Here is a 25,748-nt window from a genome sequence, read left to right as displayed (position 1 = left end):
CACACTTGTAGTGATTCTTGACAAACTTTTGACAAGATCTTCCGATATTTCATCCATGCCTGACTTTTTGATGCCTGCAGTTAACATAGTCTTACCCAGAGCTTATAAAGCTTCTTCTCTCCCTCTATCATGGTATCATTCCAGGGGCCTGTCTAAATAGTCCTGACCTAGTGTACCTGGAGCAAACATAAGGAAGCCCCCGACTTTGACAGATAGGGCGGTACTGGAAGTGAGCCTGACAGGGCAGAGGCCACCTTATGGTTTTAGGAATTTTGAGTCTGGAGTTGAGTTGAGTCAAAGATCCAGTTGTCAGAGAGTAGCTGAGAATGGAGCAGCTCTTGTGTTGTAGATGGTGGGAGGGGAGGCTACCTGATTAATAAAGTATCTATCTATCTATCTATCTATCTATCTATCTATCTATCTATCTATCTATCTATCTACACACCCCAGTGGACAGATAATGATACAGGCCTTGTGCTGCTATGTCTAAATTGGCATTTGTATTTTGTTTCTGTCCTGTTTTACTAAAAGCAAACATTTTTTGTTCACTTTTAGTATGGGTTCCATATGTGGAGGGTCACTGACTACAGCACTCCATCACGCTACAACAAGTCTTTCTGTCGGTCACCTGCCATTTTTTGTTTATGCTGGTTTGATAACATTATCTAACCATATGGGCCATGACTAAATGCTTAATATAAAATAACTAAAGAAAAGATTGAAGGGTGACACAGTTGTTGTACTGCTTTCTCCTAGCATCATAACACTCTTCATATTCTATTTAACACTTGAAAGGTTTCTGAGCAGCTCATTTCAGGTTGATTTAGAAGCAGGTCCTGGCCCCTATAGAAAAGAATATTCTTAAAGTTGATATATTCAAAGAGAATCATGAGCATGTATGAAAATGAGCCTTATATCCCGGTGCATGTTAAAATAGTAAGGGTTACAGTCAGTCTTAGACCATGAAGGAGTTAATTAATAAAGGCCACAATTGATTTTAATATAAAAGAACGACCTACCTGCCCTTTTACTTGCTTTGTTTTAAATTTCTGTGAATGAAGGATGTTGTGTTCCTTGAAGGAGGTGAGCTAACCAGCAGCTAGATTTTGTTTTAGGAACACAGGTGCTGGGTCTTCTGTCTGAAATCATTTAAGTTTCTCTAAGCATTCAAGGGTTAATTATGGGAACAATATAGGTAAGTTTTCATATTACCGTGTATACATATAGGTTAAATGAGCATTTAAGTTTACATGTCTGTGTCTCTTTATGAATAATAATTTTATCCATTCATCCATCCATTTTTCAACCCGCTGAATCCGAACACAGGGGCATGGGGGTCTGCTGGAGCCAATCAGAGCCAACACAGGGCACAAGGCAGGAACCAATCCACTGCAGATAGTTTTATAGAAGAGTATATTAAACCAGTTTTGAACTATTTAAGAATTAATTGTTAAGGACCTGTACTTTTATTTCAAGTAGTCAAGAGGCACCACACCAAGCTGGCCGTAGCTTAGCGCTTATCAGTGAAGCTGCTTGCTGCTGCCCAAGTGGCATGGCTGTCTATTTATGTCCGCCTTAAGAGATGCTAGTGCAACAAGTAAAACATTAATTGAATTATTAATTAAGCAGTCCAGTTTTCAAAGCGGAGTTCTATGGAGTCCAAAGTAGTGGTGAGAACTAATTAACCAAAGGCCCTTAATCTTTAACAGCTCAGGATTAGGGAGGAGTGACTAGGTGATGCTCACTTCCAGGTGGCAAATACGTCCTTCGAGCCAAAGGGATTTTAATGAAGAAACAGATAGTGAGGGGTAAATTATGAGAGAGTTTATGACGACAGGTGATTGTTATGAAAAAAGGTGCAGAACAAGGTCATTATTATTTGAAACACTGTAAAGCTGATAATGGGAAATTATGTGAAGAGGGGATATTTTGTGAAAATTGTAATAAATCTGAAGCTCATGGAAGGCTCGGGTTCAGATCATCTGAATTGCGTCTAGATTTGCGCCTTGCAATAAATCTTGATTCTGCTGTCTGTCCCGAGACTCCGACTGCCTTCTTTGGGGCTGAAGGTGCCCGTGCCTGATCTGCGTCAACACCCCATCCACATGGCATTTGCACATTCTCTCCTTGCTCACATGTTGGCTTTCCTCCCCATCCTTAAAGATGCCCTGTTCAAATTAATCAATTAATGACTCTAAAATATCCCTTTGAGTGGCCATGAAGACATACGAGTAGGGATGCACTGATACCACTTTTTTGGAAAACGAGTACAAGTACTTGCATTTCAGTACTCGCCGATACCGAGTACTTAATAAAAACATGATTTAAATTTACAGGTAACCGCTTCAGTCATATAATTTAACAAAAAAAAAACAAGGGACTAGTTTGGAATTAAGAACATTTATTTAAAATGAAAAGCATGTTGTATGCAACATATTACAGAATAAATAATTATAAAAAAAATTTAAACAGTGGCAGTGCAACTCAAGTATTTTTTTCAGTTTGTTGTAAACTCTGCCGGGTTGGACAACATGGTCCTCAAACACATGCGCTATAGCCTGGCTGGTGTGCGAGCCGCGGAATTGTTTCGCATGTAATATGGCTCGTTGCGGCGTGAAACTCTCGTCTATCCACTGGGAGGTTAGGCTAATTAGCGACACGGGGCTAACACTGCTTGTCCAAATATCCGTGGTGAAACTAAACGCAGAGGTGGCTTGCAGTAGGCTGTGGATATGTTTTTTCACGGAGTCGTGTAGTTTAGGCAGCTCCGTGTCAGTCATGTAGCGGCGGCTTGGGACATCATATCTGGGCTCCAGAACATGGAGGAGACGCAGGAATCCCACATTTTCTACCTCCGAGAGTGGCTGGTCACTCAATGCAATGTACTCGATAATTGCCTGTGTTATTTTCACAGCACGTGGATTGTCTCTGGACATTTTCTGTCGTCTTGCAAGAGTTTGCTGCAGCATGGGTTGTGTTGGTTTAGAAGCGTGGGTAAACTCTTTGTACTCATTGTCGTGTTGGGATTTTAGGTGCTTGATTAAATTACTTGTGTTAAATGCGCTACCTTTTGAGCCTCCTCTGGACAATTTCGCTGAGCACAATTTGCAGTCCGCCTTTGTTTTGTCATCTTCATTCACTTTGAAATAGTTCCACACGGCTGACATGTCTCGCCTCGCCTTCTCCCCGCTCTGAGCTGCAGCCGGGGCCTGAGAGCGGGCACTCGGCGCCTATGATTAACCCCTTACACGCCGCTCAAACATAGACATTTCTCAGACCGTGGTATCGGGGGACTTTTAACGAGTACGAGTACTTTAGAAAATGTGGTGTCGAGGCCGATACCAGATACCCGTTTCGGTATCGGTGCATCCCTACATACGAGTGAGCACCCTTGCTCAGGGCCCCTGAATTGGAATTATCAGGCCAGAAATGAAGGAAACAAACCATTTTATAAAAATGTATACATTAGTGTGTAATAAAATGGCAAATTGCATGACAGGCACAAACCTAACAGAAAAACCTCTAATCACTTGACAAAGAAAGCACCCAAATCAAAAAATTATAATTTTATTAGATTAAATGATATACAAAATTTTTTTACAATGTATTTCAGATGTATACATTTTACCATTCCCCATCTGCATAAAATATTTTCACCTTTTTGTTCGTGCCAAATAATTGTATCTATAAGATACATTAGATTCAAAAGTTTTTATTAACACTTTTAAAAATGACAAGAGTATCGTTGTAACATATAAATTCTCACCATTAGAACAATTTTATGTTTTGCTTGCCAAGTTCAACAAAACATAGGACTATTAAATTACACATACTCTGATAAAGCTGCATTGCAATCTGCCCATTATCATACAAGATTTTCAGTTTATATTTATGTATAAAGTATGTACCACAAATAGCATAATACATATTTCTATATATTTTACAATTGAGTAAAAAAAATCAGGATTATATTCTGCATCAGAAATCTTGCAGAAGTTTAAACTCTACAGGTAATCCTGTTGACAACTGTTTTAACAAAGCACTTGAAAACAAAACAACTTTGCTTTTTTCTTTATACAAGGCAGCATTTTAATTAATAATAAATACTAAACCCCTCTATACAATGAGATTGTACCAGTTAAGAGCCAGTTTTGATATAATAAGCCTATACAAAAAAATCTGTAAAAGTACTGTCCAATTTACATAATTTTAAAACCATACAGTCTTTAGAAATTAGACCTGCTATATCTAGATTTATTTGCAGCAATCGGAGACTCCAGTCCATGCAGTACACCCACTAAACTGGCACTTTTAAGTAAAATTCTACTCTTGAAATCCAAAGTATGAAGATTGCAACAGGAGGTGTGCAGATTAATACACCTTCACATTCACAGGCCTTCTCTACAAGTGCTTGCAAACTCCATTAAGAAAAGGGGGACACAAGGAAATGGAAGACGGTTTTCACATCCGTCCATGATTCATTCAACACGCACTCACGATATAGCTGACATTCACAACATCAGACGTATAGAATGCTTAGTCTCTTTGGTACTGGTTCCAGGCTGAATGGTCACTTCTGTTGGGTCATCATGCATTAGAGTTGCTTTATCTGGAGTATAGTCATTCCTCTTGAGATCTGTTACACAAAAAATGAGATCAGTAGTGTTGTTTACTCAATCGTTTCATCATGCATCCTTGAATATGAAGGAGAAGTCAAGCAAAATGACACCTTTTATTGGCTTTTTTTAAGTTAATAATAATAATTCATTACATTTATATAGCACTTTTCTCAGTACTCAAAGCGCTAACCACACAGGGAGGAACCGGGAAGCGAACCCACAAACTTCCACAGTCTCCTTACTGCAAATCAGCAGCACTCCCACTGCGCCAATAAAAGGTGTCATTTTGCTTGACTTCTCACTGCATCCATAATGGCTAACACGGTACAACACCCTTCTACTAAAGAGAGCAGGCTGTAGTCATTTTCTGTTTTTTCTAAGTCTCATCTTTTGAAAATTTGATTATTATTTGATGCATTAGCTTGAATCTAAAGATGAGGTACATAGTTCTTACCGGGAAGTTTTAGTTTTCTACAACATGAGTTGCAGTGATGTTTAGCACGAAAGTTCTTAATAGCATCATCTCCCAAGTTAGCTGGTCCAAATATCATGTCATGGGATCTTTTGACAAAGAAAATGACAGACAAATTAGAATTTTAAAATCACAAGGCAATGATAATGTGAAAAGCATTGATAAGATTCATCTACCAAGTTAAACTATTACTAGTTACTGTAACACACAATTTTCAAACCTACTTAATGGAAGCTGAGAGAAAAATGCAGGAAGCATATTTGTTTTCACTCTTCTCACAGATGCCAAAACATGACCAGTTCTGAACTGCAAACACCTCAAGCTTGTATGGCCGTGAGATGTGTGAGGACAACTAGAGTGCTAGGAGATGCAGCAGGAATGTGAAAGTAGCTAAGTGATGTATTTGAACGCAGCAGTGCTGGGAAGTGATAAATAATGTCCGGTTTCAAAATGTTACCAATAAATGTTACAAGGAATCTCTGGATTTTGTTTGTTTTCTGTGGGTATATAATTTTGTTGTAGAGAATCGAATGCTGTTAAAAAGCAGCAAATGACAATCACATTACCATACTGTGCATTTCTATTTGATTGTTTTATTACTTTCACATTAGGGTTGTGTGATATAAAAAAATATTCTGATATAATGTTGCCATATCTGTTTATCAATAGTTATCACAATATAACCACAAGTCATTATTCACTCCAAGGCTTTTCCATTAAGATTGCCCATTGAAATTGGAATAAAAAAATTACCACATATTAAAATGTATATTAAAAGTATGCTGCTGCTGAAGAATGTGAATTTCCCTTTGGGATTAATAAAGTATCTATCTATCTATCTATCTATCTAAAAGGGACTGCAAATGTGAATCAAATTTTAAATTTTGTCAGGATAAATACTAACCGCATTCAAGCATTACAGCATACCAAAATTTAAATTTGCACAGACACAGCCTGTGTGCATCGCCGACTCCATGAAAATGGCCTTTGAAGCGGCTTTTCTTTTTTTTTTTTTTTTCTTCAAATATAAGTGTCAGTTCAAGATTAACAAACAAGCAGACGCAAAACTTTTGCATACACTGTCTTTTCTACAAATAGTCTGCCGTTTACTAAATAAGTAAAACACAAACTAAACTTGGAACATGTCCAAATTCAAGTTAAAAAAATGTTTTGGTCATCCCAGATTGAGAACAATCAAATAAAACTAACTTCTGGTATCATATACTGTACTTTAAACTGCCAAAAAAATGGCCACTCCGTTTTTATTTCTATACAAAAACACACTAAAATTTGTTCTTGCCTAATAACATCAGTAAACACCATGTTTAAACAGGCATTTTCTACAAATTAGGGGCAAGACAGACAAGCATGTTTACTTTTTCAGGTTTCAAAGCTGCTCTGTCAATATTACCTGCTATGCTAAAAACACACAGCAGGGTTCATTGTTGAGCTTTCAGTCACTTGCTCGCTGACAGTTCCTGGCGATGGGGTCCACATTGCTGCTGTTCGTGGCTGTAAGCACTTGCATTCTTTATTGTTCTATTGGATGGCAATGCTTCAGATCATAAAGTACTTTAAGTTTGTAGTATTTCCAGTTTTACTTGGTACACATATTTGGCAAAGTTTACAATACACAGCACCAGTCTGTTGTGTGTCAGACTTTAAACAGCCAAAAGACTGCAAAACCACCAATGTCTTTTTACTTTGTTTATCCACAATATTTTCTTTGTGGCTGCTGTCAGTTTCTTTGCTGACACTTAAAGGTTCTGCTAAATGACAGTTCTACACTTTTTTTGTGTGCACATGCTGTATGTTCTGAAGAGTAGCATACGATTGGTTGAAACTGCAGTAATTTCTGTGGAGTGATAGGCTGATGTGTGTGATCAAGGAATGCTCCTTACTGGTAAGTTTATCATAGTTTTTCTTAACGGTTACATTTTATTTGACAATTAAGTGTACAAATTGCTTGTATAGCCCAGCCCTACTTTACATCCAGTATTTACTATTTGCACAATAAAAGTTACAAGTGCACATCAAATCTAATTAGGCAGGCCACAATAGTTTTAAAACGGCAACAAAACCAAAACAGGTTCAACCATTTTTTAAAATGGAGAAAGACAAAATATAAATGAAGTAAACGGGATATATACTTTAGCCAACTATAACTCATTTTTACATTGTAATTTTCAAGTGCTTGACAATAAAATTGAAAAATAAAAAACTTTATCAAAGTATGTTTTGTAATGCCCAGTTCATTGTTCCTTTAATGATGGTCTACACTTTGACCATCACTATGAGGTTATTACTGTAGAATGCCATGGTTGCTTTTCTGTAGGTATACTAGAATCCATCTGAACCAAATAGTTCTTTGGTCTATAAGAAAATGGTTCAAAAATTCAGAACTCTTGAGGTTCCACCAGGTGAAATCTGACATTCTTATTAGCGGCTCTGCCACAGATCATGCTTCTGCCCAGTGTGCTTGAGGCTCAACAGGCTTCAAATGTTATTTTAGGGTATATGTACCTTGGGTACATATTTCACTTATCTGCACGGAGATTTTAGCAGGATAGCCACTTTAGAGAAGACTACTAGTGTTGGATTGGTATTAAAATTTTGACTTTGGTATTGATACCAGCTCCCATAACTCAGTACCAAAACATTTCTGAAGCTAATAACTCCATCATCCTCCAAAACCCACCATCCCAACTCCTTACTGCTGCTTCAATCACCCAACTCTCAAACACACACATCCCTGCTCTGCCGCAAACTACAAATGATTTAATGGACAGGGAGGTGGGGCCGAGGTCACTACTTTCTTTTGAGTGTCCTGCACATTTATATTAATATAGTCAAAGAGTGGTGAGCACAGTCCCCATTGGTGATTTGCTCAAAACATAAAATGTTATATATTTCCATTTAAAAATCAAAGAGCATGTTTTCTCTAAGTTCTTATCGCGCTAATAAACAACTGAGCTTGAAGTCGTTGAAAACTACAATTTACAAAGTATCTTAAATGTGTGTCCAAAAAAAAAAATTACTTAAAGGAATAAAATTCAAATTGATTTACTCATAAAAAATAAAAACTCTTTACCCCTTTTCTCCACTTTTAATCACAGACGGATCTGTTAAGCTTTCACCAACACCTAGTGAAAAATAAACCAAAACAGCAGTTAACAACAGACATTTCAATAAAGCCCTCACTATTGGACACATCAATTTTTGTACCTAAACAATGCATGATAGAAATTATATGAAAAGTGTTTACAATACTTGACTAACCTAAAATCATTTATTCTCTCCTAGCCAAAGACTATTTATTCCTTCATTTCAAGTTTAAACATATACCTTGCATATCTAGTACTAGAAGTTCTCCCCTGGTGTATTCGTACGTCCAGTGGCTGAATGCAAGCATAGTCTCTTCTAGCAGATTTGTGGGAATAATCTCATCTCCATTGTTGTTGTTGAATTTTCTGAATTCTCCTGTAATGCACTCTTCAATTGCAAACCACTGGCCAGCAGAATGGCAGTACAGCAAGAAAACCTCTAAGAATCTAACAAAACAGAAAAGAAAAACCCTTCATTGAGGACTTTTTAAAATTTCTGTTGAATTTACTGAAATTAATATATTTTTATTATTTTAATAGATTGGCTACAGCACAAGCAGTAAAATTTCAAGTGGCGCTGCTTTTAACAATAATAAAATATTGTAGAAAATGAAACAAAAGCATGTTTAAAATAGCAACCTTGGAGAATATGGAATGGTCTTTGGCTTCATTTGATTGAAGGCAAATGTCAGTTTCTGAGCAGCCCTTTGCTGTTGGATTTCCTGAAATATAATTAGTTGTATCAAAGAGTATGCCTGTAGCAGTTTATTTTTACATAACAACATACAGTAAATCAGTGGTTATCACGTTCACTCCCTTGTTGCTGAAGGTTTTCATATAAACCATTTTAAGGACACTTAGAGGATAGGATGTTATACAAGTTGTTGCTTCCCATTTTTTTTATTTATCAATTCACAAATTACAAACTGGTATGTCTAATTTTTATTAAATGAAGCAGAACTTTGTGTGTTAGAAACATAAGAATTAATTTTTTGCTTTTAAATATGTTTTTTAGTTTTCTGGTTATCTATGCCACTATTTACTAAGAAGCAGAAAACTAAAATAGCTGCCCTTTAGCATCCAGTGTGGTCTGAAGTGGATATAATTAAATGGAAACTCTCCATGTCAACAAAAGGGGTTACCTACTAGAAAATGACACACAGTTCCCCATAAAAATTACGATGGTAATTTCATGAAGCAGTTCTGAAAAGTGACATTATCTTGCATTGCAAATAAGTAAAAAAAAATGCATACTTTTTATTGCTAAATAAAAAGCCATTCTATGGTTACTACACTGTACCCAAACAACTTTCCACTTCCAGAAGTAATTAAGGTAAACTTTAAAACACAGGGGAGCAGAAGAAAAAAAAAAAATAAGTAAAATCTGAAGCAACTGTTTTCAGTCCTTTGTGAAGATTTTGCAGGAGGAATATCCAATTTTCTGCATACTGCTTAAAAGTGATGCAATGCGATGTCTGTTTGAAGAGTAGAGTAGAGTAACCTCACAGGACAGACAAGTCGTGTATCAGTAGTGTTGTATTCCTAAGGTGAACTTGATATTTTTTTTTTATTTTTTTTTTTTCAATTCTTAGCACAGCACTAACAAATATAGCACATGAAGTGTGTGATATGAACGTTTGAAGAATTTAATGTCTAATAAGTGGTTGCCTTCCACCTTGACGATCGTAAAATTTAAGGCCAAACAATTCCCCAAAAATTATAAAAGCATTACTAAAACTCTATTGTACAATGGAAATTTTCACACAAAACTTACCCTAAGACAAAGGTTCAATACGGTTTCTTCTTTGTAAATACTTTGCCAAGTGTTTATCACCTCTGGAAGGAAGGACTTGACGATATAAAAATGTCCAGGTTTAAGGATATCATATTCTGACCAAGTACACATAACCTTTAAAGCTCTTCGCAGGCCTCCTCCCATTTCCTCTTTGCTCAAGAACTCTATTTTTGCACAAAGTCCCCTCTGTGACCAAGAAGACATGCTGTTGTTTATTGTATTGGGAGAGCTCTCTTCCAGTCTGTAAACTGTCACAGGTTCCCCTTTTTATATATAAAAAAAAAAATAGTTTTGAAATTATTTCACGTTCAGTGTAAACTGGGGAAAGCCTGGATATTCAATGGTTTATTAAAAATTGTGCAGTCTACCACATTTATATTTTAAGGATTTTTTTATTTGATAGTAAGACTGTATTAAACATCTTTAAGATCAAACAGTCATTAGAAATAAACAAAACAACTTACCTCTTGGAGGTACAGGAGTGAAAGGAATGCTCTGAGCTAACCTCATCAAATTATTTCTCTCGACAGCTTTATTGTAAAGGAAAACACAATGAACACAAATATTAAAAAGTTTATATAGTGGCCAATTATAAGAAAATGAAAGTTGAACATTTTAATCATAAATGTCTCACCTGAGTACTGAAAATTAACATCTAGTGTTGGCTTGAAAGGAGAACCAATAGCTGCAAATCAGACAGCACAAAATATTAGTGAGAAAATACACAAAAGAAACCAAATACCACAATGAACTTGTTAAAGGTGTCTTTATACTTTAAATAACAAATTGCATTTATTTAATTATTTACCAAGATTATTAAGGAATCAAATATTGTCAAAGGGCATTTAGCTTTAATATTAATCATCATATTCAATTAATCTGCAAAATTTATGAAAATACCACCAATAAATCTATATAAAAAAACTGCAACACTTACAGTCCAATATTCTGTTGCCAAGTAGTAATTGTCGTGAGGAGTAGAGACTTGTGGGGGCTATGGGGGTAAAAAAAAAAAAAATGAAACTGTAAAAATGGGGAGAAAAATTATTCAGTTTGGAGTTCTGCAAATAAGAATTTCATGGGTCTTCTAACCAAATAGAAAAATGCCAGGTCTGACTGGTACAGGTAAACTGTAAGACATTTGTCATTAAATCATCTCTACAATGCAGTTATTTCCACCCAGAAAAAATTCTTAAAAAGTCCTAAGAGTCCTGTTCTTCCTAAACCCCCGTCAGAATAAAGTAGAATCTATTTTTTGATTTGATATCTGTTCGGGCCTGCAGGTGGCAAAATTCCGTCTATAAATTGTATGTGCCCAAGATGGAATAAGATCAATATGACTGACCCAGTATGGGAGATTTTTTAATACAATATTTAAGGCATTAATTGTAAGCACAGCATATGTTGTGTGCTGAAGACATTTAGAGTAAAAAAAAAAACAAAAAAAAACCCTCAAACCATAAAATTCACCGAAATTTCATCACAAATTGCCCCATTCTGGGCAAGAAAAGTTAAAGATGAAAAGTGCCAACACTCCAAGCACATTTTATTCAGCACAAATTACATAGAAAATATTTTAAAAATGATAAAGTTGTTCATATTCATATCTGGTTTTGATTATGCTTGTTTTTATCATACAAAAACAAAACCAGATAGTAAACCATGTAGTGTAGTAAGCTTCCACTAACATCAAACTCCTATCCAAACTAAACTCCATAGTAATAATAATAGTAATTCATTACATTTATATAGCACTTTTCTCAGCTCTTTAACCATAACATAATTACTAAAACTTATACTAATATATATAATAAAACAGAAATGTCTTTGTAAAATAAAAAGTAATTAAAACTAATAATTCATGATGAAGGAAAACTAAAACTAAACTGAATTTCCAATATCAGAAATAATATACAACTGAAAATATAAAAAGGAAAAACTATAATAACCTTGCTAGTTGTGAACCAAAATTATCATAAATAGTTGACAACAGTTATTTGGTTATAAGTCAAAAATGGAGTGAAATAACTGTCTTATTTCAAACTCGCCAAAATAGCAAAATTTGTGTAAAGTGCATTGTGACAATTTTAATGTAAGAAAGTATTTAAGTCTTGTTGAAATGAGAGCCTCTCCTAATTTGATTTGGCAAAAACAATAACCAGACAAAAAAAAAAATATTTGGGCTGCGAGTAAAGCATTATGGGGGAAAAAATATGGGTGGTAGGTGGTTTTACAGAGCAATTAGGCTAAATGCATGCTACAAGAAATTGGCATAGAACACTGAAAAGCTGAGGTCAAAATCATCAGAAACAAATAAATTTTGAACTTGAGCTGTAATCTTCCCAAGTAACAAGCCAAACTGCACAAAGAGAGACCCCTCTGACAGACAAAACACACGCAGGAGGAAAATCGACAGACCTTTCACAAGGTCCACTAAATAATTGCAAATGAATCCCATGTCCACAATCTGAAACCACTCCAATTAAAATAAAATTCAAACAACATCAATTTTTAAAAGCAGAATCTACATGCATTAAAAAACAAGTCCAAGGAATTCTAGCAAATAAATAACAAAAATAAAAGCTTCCTGTCAAGAATTGTTTCCTGCCTTGAATCAAACACTGCAGAAACATGCATTGACACCCTGTGACCAGGCCTAGATAAACTGGCCTAACATTGGATGAATTGTATAAAAAAAATATCTTAGACATCATGAATATAAACATTGCTATAGTAGTAGAGGCTTTCTGAATGTGAATTTTTATCTGTAGATTTTCAGCTATAATCCTGACAGCATGTTTGACTACACGACAAAGAATATTCCATTAAGTAATCATTGGAGAATTTAGCGTTCTTATATTTAAAAACAGAAAATCGGATACTAAAAGATGTTTAACAGCTTGACTTACCATTTAAAGGCATGTCTCCCGTTTGCCTGTAAAATAAAAAAGTTTTCTTTTTTAGTCCATCACACATTTTAAATACTCCACACAGCTACATTCATATTACAGATAATTTACAATGAAGGCTAAAATTTGTTGGCCAAGGCCATACAGTATAAAGCATTGTACACCTGAACAGCACAATTCTGCCTGATCATATTGAACCACAGTCTCACCTGCTAATCGAAGACAAGTATTAACCTGCCTGTGCCCTGGGTTCATGAATTTGTAATTGGACAATTTTTTTGCTCTTGTGGAGTACATTTAGTAAATATAATTATCCAATAGTTTGTCATTTGAGCAGGACAAAGCAAGACTCAAAAGGACAGTTAGGAATTTATTGTAAGTAAGTAAATAAGAGGGAATATAAATCTTGTAATAAGCTTGCAAATACCTTTTTATTGTTGTTTCTTCTGTTTACTGGGAATTGGTGGTATATAAATAGCATGTCTTTAATACTGTGTTGTTGTTATTCTTAACAAGCCCCAAGTGGTACAGTCAGTTCTTAATGAGCACCTACTACAGGAGGCATAAGTGGATGGAAGGGGGGGGGGGGGTAATATACACAAGTTTTAACAAACTGTACACATTGTGAAGTACTGGCTTCTCCACTTTTTCCTTCGTTACGTCAGTTTGTTCACATGTCCACAGGGAGAAAGTGCCACAGTTGTACAGCAGAATGATGCTTGCTGGGCTGCTCTTTAAAGGGGGGGGGGGGGATGTTGGGGGATTTTAAACCAAGATACACTGACCAGAAACCATTTAAAAAGTAAACAGTTGCTCTTTTTCCAGTGATGCTAGATGTCAGCTTGAATGATGCCTGAATGCTGCGTGGCAAAGTCTCAAATAACTTGTTGTCGGTATGGGATACTCTGAAGATTTCATTTAATTTTGATTATGAAAGTGATTTTTGAACATTAAATGAGCGCAAAGGTAATAAAATTACAACAAAACACAAGTCAAACACTTTAGAATTAGAAAAAGTACACCTGTTTTATAAATGAAAACTTTTGACTGCACAGATTTAAAAGTAATTTTAAATGAAAAAGCAATTGGTGTAAACCACTTTAAGGAAATTATAAAGCAGAAGACATTAACTGTTACATGTATTAAAGACATCATGGGAAGGGCTAAAAAAAAAAAAAAAAAAGTAGTCTTAGTCTACCAAATACAAACTGCCAGTGATTTGTCCCACTGTGCACACTTTGTTTAGCTGATCATTTTCTAGAGAAGCTAAAGTCAGCCCCTAAAATATGCAAAGTAGACACCAGCAGGAACAGCGGTCAGTTTATTCCAGAATGGCAAAATATGTGAAGGGAAAAGTTCCAAATGCATTTACACTGTAGTGGTGTATTATACAGTATATACAGAATAAAATCAAGAAAAATTTATTTTGAAATAATTGGAGTGCAGGCAGGTTAGGTGACTTGCTTACAGTCACACAGGGCATCTGAAGTGGGAATTAAATAAGAACTTTGTGATTTACAGTCTAGTTCTTTAGCCACTACACCACACTTGCTACCTTTTAAATATTTAGTCTTATTTCATGAAAACATTATATCCAGGGCATATTAAAGCTAACTGTTTCTTCAGTTATGTACATTAAGGTATGTTCTTATTTCATGCAGTTTAATCAAACTGTAGACATACAATGCTACAAACACAAACGCAAAATATACTCACTCTGTAAGCTAAAAACTTAAGCTATAAAAGAAATAAGAATTCTGCAGATTTAAAATAGATAAATATTAATAATTTAAAAGGGTCATTTAAGTACCATAGATACTTACACTGGCCCAGCAGCACCTGCTGACTGTTCTTGTACCCAGTCCTGTTTTTTTTTTTTTTTTTAATATAAAAAAGAAAAAAAAAAAAGAGTCCTATTTAAAATTGTGAAGACATTAGGATTATTAAAAAGACATTTCATGTAACTACAATAGATGAAAGTAAAATTATAAAATTCAGTTAGAAACATTTTTAAAGTGGTATCACATGTAGGAAAAATTACCTGGGCATGTTTGCTTATTTTGAGAAGTCTGTGGCTGGGTTGGTATTTTCATCATGCATGTTATGCATAACACACTTTGCTAAGCATTAACAAACTAGATATTTTCAAAATACTCCTTTTGTTTAAAAAAAAAATCCCATTTAAAACTGGCAGCTGTAATGGAGGGGCAGCAGGCACCACATTTGTCTGGGAGAATCAGTAGTGCAGATCAGAAGATGGGCTACAAGGTGCCAGGTGGTAATTATACTGACAATGTTACAAGTCCCAGTCACAACAGGCTGCTCATTGATAGGACGCAGTGTGTATGGATCACCAGATAGTAATAAATAATAATAATATTTATATGGGACTTCTCTAACCTACTCAAAGTGCTTTACATAGACAATGGGGGACTATTACAACCATCACTAATGTGTAGCATCCACCTGGATAATGCAACAAGCAGCCATTCTACCACCACTACACTCGCCACACATTAGCTCTTTGGTGGTGAAGTGGTGAAAAGAGGCAGTCAATGATTAGGTTGTAGTGGGAAACTTAGCCAGGACATTAGGAAACACCCTATTCTGGTGCCAAGGGATCTTTTATGACCACAGAAAGTTAGTTTCTTGGTTTTACATCTCATCTGAAGGATGGCACCAATTTGTACAGCACACTGTCCCAGTCACTGCACTGGGATCCACAGACAGACCATAGGTTAAGTCACAGTTGGGCAGTGTTTGTCCTTGAGGTTTTTGTTCCAACCCTGTTTATTAATGAGAAGTCAATTATTGCTGATGAAGCACTTCATGCTCAAATGACATTTAGAAGCCTTATTTTAGTGGTATTGCTTCTTAATTGTTTATTTCAGTCTTAAACAGCTGCATTCACTGCTTTTAATGGCTCCTTATTAGCAATAAGATACAAGTGACAAAGGAGCCAGCAATTCTCACTTGTTTCCCATTTACACCTATGTGGATTCATCATGTACTATTTGGTTTAATAAAAAACACTTGTCTAAAAATGATCTGTTTTAGGCTTCAAATCACTTGGATGATATCCTTGGAAAGGCAAAAACATGATATAAGAACCTAACATTGCAGACTAACAAGATACAAAATTAATTAAGGTCTGAGGCTGGAAAGGAGTGGTTTCTAATTAAGCTGGAACGAAAACCTGCAGCCACTGCAACCCTCCAGGACTGACACTGCCCATCCATCCAACACCTCTTCCAGCAGCAACCCAACTTTTCCAAGATGGTCTCTCATCCAAATACTGGCTGGATTCAAACAGGCTTAGCTTCAGATGATTTAGCAGTTCTGAAGTGCAGATGATATGGCTGCTGACTACCATTGTAATTCCCGAGGCACTAATGTAATTTCAAGGCAGTGGTCGACAATGATAACAAGGTCCTCCTGTAGCCACCTAATATGTGCCCTCGGGTAAACTAAAGGTAGGCCTATCCTTTTAACTAAGACATTGGGTACAGGATGGCTGAGGCAGGTACAGCAAGATCTAGTAGGATTGGTCTTAGTTATGCTCAAGAGCACCTCCTTCAGGGCATACTGCTTAAAACAGATGCTAAAATACAAACTGCCAGTGATTTGTCCCACTGTGCACACTTTGTTTAGCTGATCATTTTCTAGAGAAGCTAAAGTCAGCCCCTAAAATATGCAAAGTAGACACCAGCAGGAACAACGGTAGTTTATTCCAGAATATAAATAAATGGCCGCTGTGTACAAGTCTAAAGGACATTGGCAGAATTACATGCACCTCTGAAACCAACCCACTGCAAACATCAGGAAATTTAAATTTAACAAAACTCAAGTAATGAGGCCTCACACACAGGCATAATTAGGTGACAAAGCAAACTAAATCACAATTGTGGTGCTGAAATAAAAAAAAATATATATATATACACACACACACACACACACACACACACACACACAATACAGATTAGAAAGTAGTGTATTTAAACAAACTGAATGATCACAATACCGGAAACAAGGATGTTTTGATGTCTTCTTGATACTGTATATTTTCAGCAGAAACTGTGCTTTGCTCTCTATTGTTTTTTCTAAGCAATGCTAAAAAGAAACAAGATTGTGATTGTGACTGTGATGCATACAACTTTTATTCCTAACATTATCATCTACTATTGATATGAATATTAAAGAAACTAAGTTACATTTCTTCCAAAAAGTACCCAGTGATGCACATGATAAAAACACATAGTGACACACACAGGTGAATATATTTTTTTCAGAAAGCCATGTTTCACTCAATAATAATCTATTGTATTCTATCCAGTTTTTCTCTCTAAGCTTTCCCAGGTAGTAAATACCCAAAATGCTGGAAGGAAGATTTTTTTACAATCCATAATTATTCAGAAGTAATAGAATAAACTGCATAAATAACAAAATAAAGGTTTTACCCTGGATAAAATGAAGCTTAACTACAACTGAAAAATGGCATGAAAAGAAATTACAGTATGTTATCCAGGAACCAAGATATTTCACAAAAGAAAAAACTAATGTACTAAATTGTTAGAAATAATTCTAATATTTTGTATTTTATATAAAAAAAAAAGCTTTCTGTACATTAAACAAGTTTATGCTGAACTCAATTATATGCTTTAAGAGAGAACAAACAAATGATGTGAACAATGTAAGTAAAAAAAGTGAAATGGAAACTTACAGGCATCTGTCTGCTGAACTGCTGGATTCCTATCAAATTCTGTAAATCCAGCATATGAATTGACTGTCCTCATTTGACCATCAGGATAATTGCTACCCTGAGAAAAGAATAACAATTATATCATTTTCACTGTTTTCGTGGAATATTTTACCCAAATATACATCAATATGCACAAAAATCTCACCATTTCTTTGGCATCTTTTCTAAAGCTTGGCTCTTTCAGTGTGGTAGCAGCACTTTTAGCACCCGAGTCATGTTCATCTCTGATCTCTTTATGACCTATAATTGCACAGCCAAGTATATCCTATTAAAATTAATACTTTACAAAATAAGTTAAACCTGACAATAGAATAAGAGCTGCTAAATTTTACACATTACTAAATAGTAACATTAAAATTTTTTCAAAAAGATTGTTAATATGTCCTTTAAGCAATTTGGCTCATCTGAAATTTTTCTGAAAATTTTGTACAAGAATTGGAAGCTATCAAAACAATACATGCCATTCACAACATACTGTATATTATAGGGTTTGTTACTAGAGAGAGGGAGAGAGAGAGGTTAGGAGCACGCACTGATACAGCACATTGCCGCACCCACCATGACAAACCAACTCTGGATCCAGATTAGGACCTGTTACTAGCACAAAAGGAAATTCAGATGTTGAACAAAGTTGAGTCCTTTCAGCAGATGTAATAAGTGGAAGGCTGAGAAGTAGCAATCCAAGACAAAGTTGCTGAAAGGTCACTTAAAATATTAATGCTGACATTTCTAATAGACTGTTGTTGTCCTTGTATTTATCTTATATATTTCCAGTGCCCTTTTACTGTTTATACAGACGCGTTTCTTTTCTGTATGTAGTTCTATGCATGCAAGGCAAAAATGTGTTCTATTCAACATAAATACTCCAAGATGCTGATAAATATTTCACTCCAATGTTAGGATTACAATGTCAAACAGAAAAAATAGGCAGCTGAGTACAGAATAAAAATATTCATAAGGATAAGCATGTTTCTCTCTGCATTATCCATGACAACTACCAATTATTAAATGTAATAATTTTAAAGGAAATACAATCAGGTGTTATCAGATCATCTTCAATTAACTAAATTTACTGAAGACGTCTGTAACCAGAGCTGAAAAAATAAATGACACTGTGATTTGTGAGTTGTTTTTGTTTAAAATAATTATGTTTAGCATACATACTATAAAAGAAGGTTAGTGATTGGAGCAGGTGCGGCTAGTGCATTGCTCCATGGCGTTACTTGGGCTATATGTATGTTTGTATGTATTATATACTGCAGTGTATCTAAGGAGTGAAAGCTACATTTTAGAGCAAGTTAAATGTATTCTCTTTTTTGTACCAGATTTCTCTTGTCTTAGTATCTCTGCTGTAGTTACTGGGATGGGATCTTGTTCAAAGTATGAAATGCAGTTCTAAAAGAACTCATTCCCAGGGAGCATGTGCTCCTGTCAGATAAAAAATGAAATAGATAAAACGAGAATTAAACAGAAGACCTTGTAATGTTTATGGAATATAGAACAGTAGAATATGATGGGATATAAGAAAGTTATGCAGGGAGAAATTACTGTAACAACATTTTTAAAAGCCTGCACTTTTGTCTATTCACTCTTTAAAATGCACGTGTTTTTTAAGTCCAGGTTAAGGCTGTCAAGTATTTTAAGTAAAGAAGGTCATACATTCTCCAACAAGAGATTTATATGCCAAATTGAAATATAATCTCCACCCCTGAAAACTAAATACTAATGTTATCCACAAGAATTAACTGACAAGGGGTCAACATCCCAAGCAACATGTTTCCAACTTTGTTCATTTTTTCAGCATCAATTTACCCTTTGCCTATTTTCCCTTCATTTTACAGTCACTGTCTTCCTCACAGAGATCACACACTGTTACAAACCACCCACTTTATGCTAAAACACTTTCACAGGAATTCAGTACTATTGTTTTTCTCTTTAAGATTTGCTCTCCTACCTCATTACACCTGCATTCTCCTTTTACTGCCATTTATTCCAAAAAGTTGACCACTCATGTATTATTTAGATCTGCTACAATTACTGGGCTGTGGGGAACCACTGCTCTGGACTCTGGTTGTATAATTTTGGTAACGCTTTATGTAGTGCAAAAATGCACCAATTTCTCATTTACTCCTATGTAACAAGACCATAACAAAGGCTCCTTTTGGTTTTAATGACAATTACAAATCATCAGTAAAGCGGTGATTCATTTGTACAATGTGACCTACTACAATAACTTCACTTTGGATCAGTGAGAAGTGTCTTAAGTGAGACATATTTCTACTGATATTGCATACTTCAGTATATGGCCTGTGAATCCTTCATGTTCCTAAGTAATTTTTAAAGAATATCAAATGCAACAATGTACATACATGAATAACCACTTTACTGATGCGTTGTAAGTATCATTTACACCAAATGAAGCCTTTAAGGTCTTGTTACCCAAGAGTAAATGAGTACTACATGGATTTTTGCAGTACCTAAAGTGTTATCATAATATCTTGTCACATAAGATATATACAAATGCCAAATCCATTAATTCACTAAAGGCTATAGAGGGAGCAGGCTGATGTTATTTAAGGATATAAATGTCACACTTACCCACAAATGCCCCAAATTCAATATTACTGCTTTCATTTGTGCAAGGAATAACAACTTGGCTTCCATCAGTTGCAAAATCCAACTGGCTAAACTCACTAGGCTGAGATGGTGTGCTAACATAGAATTTTGCAGTTGGAGATGAGATGTTTGGCAAACTGTTGGGTGTGTCTGAAGTTTTCAAATGTTCTTGAGAGGGCATCTGTCTCTCCATCACTGTGTGCCCTCGATGCCGAAGTTCAGGAGGAGATACAGAATATCGAATTAAGGCACTTTCTGAGGTATTATCCTCTGGAATGTGAAAGGGTTTCCTTTCTGGACTTGGGGTAAGGTCTGAACCAAACTGCCTGTTGACCTTATCTCTGTCTCTGGGATCAGGTTGAGAGCTGCTGCCAAAGAGTGAGTCTGAAATTGTACCTCCACATTGAGCATATGAGGACCCAAAATATGCACCAATGCTGTGTTTCATCAGCACAGATGATTTCTGAGAACTAATGTCAACAAGATTTGAGCCAAGGTTCTTGGAAATACTAAGTTCCCTGGTTATTTCATTATGAACTTTGCTGACCTCCGATGCTCTTTGTGCACTTAGGGCTTTTAAAGTGTCCACTGTAAGAGCCGATAGGTCTTGAAGGTGGCCAATCTGGGAATCCAGTGAATGCAAAGACCGCTTTATGTAGTTCACTCTGTCACTTACTTCTTTCAGTTGTATGCACATATTTTCCACCCTGTTTGGAGACAAACACCACAACAAAAATGTAATTCACACATTAGTTTCTTAAAAGTTTACAACAACCAAAATGGCAACAGCTCAGCAAGATGGGTGCAATAAGAAAATAAATTCTGTACACTGCCAAAATTTGTATTTGCATTGTTCTTCCACTCCTTTTTTTTTCTTTTAAATGGTAACTGCATATCTAGTCTCTAACCACTGGAATTAACCTGTCAGTCAAAGTTTGGATTTACTGAGTCAAGCTTGGTGAAATGTCTATAATGTCAGTAAATTTAGAGATGGGCTGGGAAATCTGCACCTCCCTCCCCCCCCAAAACAAAAAAAAAATGCACTGACTCAGAAATTGCACAGTAAAACAAACATGTTAATAAAAATACCAGGTTCCAGATAAAATTAGTCCTATGTGTGGGTACTCCTGTTTTGTTCCATATTTGTTTATATACTGTAGATATTGTGTCATAAACCATAATAATCTTTACATTTCTTGTTCAGTGTAAGCCATATTGAATTTGTATAGCTTCTGCATATAGGTAATAAATTGAGGGGGGGGTCACTGTTTTCCAGAAACTTCCTTACTATTCCTAATTAATGTTGTTCTTGTTCATCTTTAATTTGGTTACTTTAGGCAGGTCTGAAAATCACTTCCATCCATCCATCCATCCTCTTCCACTTATCCGAGGTCGGGTCGCGGGGGCAGCAGCTTGAGCAGAGATGCCCAGACTTCCCTCTCCCCGGCCACTTCTTCTAGCTCTTCCGGGTGAATCCCGAGGCGTTCTCAGGCCAGCCGGGAGACATAGTCCCTCCAGCGTGTCCTGGGTCTTCCCCGGGGCCTCCTCCCGGTTAGACGTGCCCAGAACACCTCACCAGGGAGGCGTCCAGGAGGCATCCTGATCAGATGCCCGAGCCACCTCATCTGACTCCTCTCGATGCGGAGGAGCAGCGGCTCTACTCTGAGCCCCTCCCGGATGACTGAGCTTCTCACCCTATCTTTAAGGGAGAGCCCAGACACCCTGCGGAGGAAACTCATTTTGGCCGCTTGTATTTGCGATCTTGTTCTTTCGGTCACTACCCATAGCTCATGACCATAGGTGAGGGTAGGAACATAGATCGAGGCAACTCAGGCCCCTTCTTCAGGCAAGATGTAATCCCATCTTGCCTGAAGAAGGGGCCTGAGTTGCCTTGAAAGCTTGCATATTGTAATCTTTTTAGTTAGCCAATAAAAGGTGTCATTTTGCTTGGCTTTTCTCTACATTCATAATGGCTAACACAGTACAACACCCTAGTACTATATATAAACCTATTGAGACTTGTTTCTGAGAGTGACATCATGATCAAAATCCTTATATTATTTCACTTGTGTCCATCTGTACTCTATATAAACAACTGTTGCCACAACTACTACAGTATATCCCTCCACAACAATAGCAAGGAATCAGCATTCCTGGCAGAGTTTTGGTCTTAGGCTTATCTTCAAGTCTTCAGTTCTTCAATGTGACCAATTATCGACTGTGGTATTTGACTGTTTATTCGGTGCATACTTTGTTAACGACTTAAACTGCATTATGACACTACCATTTTTCACCCCCTTTTTCCTGCACTTCAACATAAGCCTCCCAATAAAATGAAAAGGCACATACAGCCTAGCTGCGACCAACAGAAATGGTCTCGCCGGCCTACATACTCACACCAATGCACAGAAACATCAACATCAACCCCAGGCCAATCAGCACAGGTAAAATGCCTTAGAACACTGATTCCCAAAGTGGTCTATATGGACCCCCAGGGGTCGATTTTGACTTGCAGGGGGTCTATGTCAGCAAGAAAAAAAAATTGAGGGTGCACGAGATGTAAATGGTGGTCCACGTGAGCGGACACAAGTTTTCATATCAGCAGCAACGCATCGCACGCGTACGCGCAGTGAATAACACTTGTCCAGACCTGTACCAAAGCTTTGCATGGACTTGCTCGGACTTTGATTCGTCTATTATAAATAAGAGTGTTAGAGACAAACACTGTTCATTAGCTTTCTGAGTTTTGAGAAGAAAAGTGCCTTGAAAATACGTTCAAAAATATAAATAGGTACAAGTCAAAGTGAGTCAAAATCATCTTCTTTAGGAGTGCCCAAGAAAAGCAAGTACAAAATTTTATACATATTTTTGTATTCGCTCCGATTGCATAGAGCCATAGATGCTGATCACAACTTTAGATAAAGTTGATTTTTCCTAAATTCCTAAAAAAAAACATTTTCCAGAAATATTTCTGTAAGCTATTTTCGTGGACATTTCAACATTTTAAAAATATTTTTAAAATATTTGTGTGCTGTCTGGGCAGGAATAAATTTTGAATTGCTCTGTCTTATGTTTAAATAGATTTTTTTATATATTTATATTTTATATTGACTATATATTTATATTTTGTGTCTTTTCAATAAAGGATTGATTAAAAATTTTTTTTTTTTTTTTTTTTTTTTTTTTTTTTTTTTACAATTGTCCACTCTACAAAAAAGCAGCACTGTGTCAGTTGTCAAAAACACATTTGAAGTTAATAAGTTTAGGAAAATTCAATATTAAGCAGGCAGGGGGTCTATGGAAATCGGTAAGTGGTCTACGGGGCAAAGAAGTTTGGGAACCTCTGCCTTAGAACAACAAAGACAACATATTTCAAACCACAGAGCGACATTATCCGAAGATTAGCAGCAGTAAGTCTTGCACCTAGACAGCGAACAAAAAATGAATTACACACACAGCCTTTCTGGAAAAACTGCAGGGATTCCATAACACTGTCAACTCAAAACAAGATATTCCCTTTATATTATGGCGTCTGCAATTCCCTGTTCGTTTAGCATACTGTATGACTATAACCAAGTCACAATGACAAACGTTTAATAACGTCGGAGTTTATTTTCCAGGCCCTGTTTTTACCCATGGCCAGTTGTACACTACATTTTCCAGAGTTACATTGAAACCCAGGTTAAACGTTCAGGTACTTGCGGGTTACACACGGGAATATTTTCACTGACAACATTTATGTAACAAATTGCGTTTTCCGACAATTATTACAGACGTCTGTATACTACATTACCTGACGGCCACACTTCACACATACTGACTTGCATGTGCCCTGCATTTCCCTTCTTATCCAATATGTTCTGTTAACCTGTTCATGTTACACTTTGTATTGTAAATATTCATGCTGTTGTAAGTGACTATAATAACAACAACCCATACTAATCATGTGACTATACTTATTAAAATAATCTCCTTAATGAAATGATGGTGAGGGAGAGAATAACATCACACGTTATAGTAATGCTTTTATTCTTGCCAATTTTCGCAAGCACGATTTGCTAGTCATCTTAGATTATGCTTCTGTTCACATACATGAAACAAATGCTGCTGAGTGTGTTTTTAATTTTATTTTAAAAGTGTATATAAGTGGTTACTGACCTGTTATCTATATTCAATTTAATACAACTAACACAATACCTGTCAAAAGTAACTCTAATCCTTTCCTCACTCCCAGAGTGAAACTGGTCATCCTTTTCATGAAAGTACTTCTCTACACACTGTTCTTCAAAGTCATGCAGTTTTTTCTGGTCTTCTTCTGTCAGGAACAACTCTGAAAGTGTAGTCACATTTCTAATTAAACACTTGAAAGTAGTGTAGCTTTAATAAGTTAAGGTCATTATAAAATTGATACATTTTATCAAATTAAGTTATTAGGCTCAAAATTAAAAAAACTAAACAAAACATTGATTTCTGCCATGATGCAGGAGCTAGCAGTTTACACTTATGACTGGTTTTTCTTTCCTGATAATGCCATATCTTTTCAAAGTATAATTTTTAAAACAATTAAACAACTTAAATTAATTAAAGACTAAAATTGCAGATTTCAGCTTCTTCAAGCATACCATTAATGTTTTATTTTCATTTCTGTTTTCAATGAGAAAGCAGAGAAAGGACTAAGTGCTCTGAAAACTCATCACGACATAACTTGTATAGATGGACCTTCAAACGTATATTTTTTTATATTTTTGATTGATCAAGCCTAATAACTTTTATAAGTAATTTAGGTACTATAGTGTAATTTATACATACTTGGGCCGTAGGTCCGGTCTTTTTTCCTTTTTCTGCAAATGCATGAGCACAAAGACACCAGGTGGCTTAAAATAATGAGCGGTGGAGGAAGAACTGGCTTTTCATGGTAGGCCATGATAAAATGGTACCGCTGATATTTCCACACAATGTTGGACATGGACTTGACTTGCAAATATACATTGCTGTAAAATAAAGATTTTACTGTAAAGTTGAAAAAATGAGGAACTGTATCTGATGCTGTGAGTTATACTATACCACAGGCCATTATACAGATATTTAGCACATAGAAGTACAGTACACAGTGTCTCTAAGAAATGCATTTTAATGGTAGACAGTGAACAATTAAAACACTTTCTATTTCAAAATACAAGGTACCAGATAACAATGTATATATCTGATTTCAAACTTAGCTGAATGTTTTTCCTTTGTTTTACAGAAACCTAAATTTTGCAAATGTTCAGATTTCAGTGGGATGAATCTACTTACTTGAAAAAGGCAATCAGAAGGTTCACCATAAGAATATACTGAACAAAGAGGTAGACTGCTTGTAAGAAGGGGGTCAGCCATACTCCAACACTACAAAGTCCCTTGATTTCTGTATTATTTGCACACACTGCAAAAAATTGAAAAAACAGTACACATCAGCTCAAAATCCAGTATCAAGC

General features: G+C 35.9%; 1 protein-coding gene across 2 annotated transcripts in view; it reads right to left on the bottom strand.

The window, feature by feature from the left end:
- Positions 1–3,551: 3,551 nt before the first annotated feature.
- The window catches only part of trpm7 (transient receptor potential cation channel, subfamily M, member 7), a 119,615-nt gene continuing 97,418 nt past the window's right edge, over positions 3,552–25,748 (bottom strand). Inside the window, exons 23-40 of one of the 2 annotated variants that reach the window (XM_051920263.1) lie at positions 25,570–25,696; positions 25,084–25,265; positions 24,472–24,604; positions 20,257–20,981; positions 17,804–17,898; positions 17,620–17,716; positions 16,921–17,009; positions 14,723–14,763; positions 12,900–12,925; positions 10,928–10,984; positions 10,625–10,675; positions 10,455–10,520; positions 9,970–10,253; positions 8,835–8,917; positions 8,437–8,642; positions 8,183–8,234; positions 5,074–5,180; positions 3,552–4,636 (exon numbers count right to left, since the gene is read on the bottom strand). In XM_051920263.1, the coding sequence (XP_051776223.1) occupies positions 4,512–4,636; positions 5,074–5,180; positions 8,183–8,234; positions 8,437–8,642; positions 8,835–8,917; positions 9,970–10,253; positions 10,455–10,520; positions 10,625–10,675; positions 10,928–10,984; positions 12,900–12,925; positions 14,723–14,763; positions 16,921–17,009; positions 17,620–17,716; positions 17,804–17,898; positions 20,257–20,981; positions 24,472–24,604; positions 25,084–25,265; positions 25,570–25,696 (2,546 nt within the window). In that variant the 3' untranslated portion in view covers positions 3,552–4,511. Of the gene's footprint in view, positions 4,637–5,073; positions 5,181–8,182; positions 8,235–8,436; positions 8,643–8,834; positions 8,918–9,969; positions 10,254–10,454; positions 10,521–10,624; positions 10,676–10,927; positions 10,985–12,899; positions 12,926–14,722; positions 14,764–16,920; positions 17,010–17,619; positions 17,717–17,803; positions 17,899–20,256; positions 20,982–24,471; positions 24,605–25,083; positions 25,266–25,569; positions 25,697–25,748 lie in introns of those variants that run through there. The other variant, XR_007933720.1, reaches the window with a different exon arrangement.

The sequence above is a fragment of the Erpetoichthys calabaricus genome, chromosome 17, assembly GCF_900747795.2.
Source record: "Erpetoichthys calabaricus chromosome 17, fErpCal1.3, whole genome shotgun sequence".
Lineage (NCBI taxonomy): Eukaryota > Metazoa > Chordata > Cladistia > Polypteriformes > Polypteridae > Erpetoichthys > Erpetoichthys calabaricus.
This window is presented reverse-complemented; position numbering and strand designations above follow the sequence as displayed.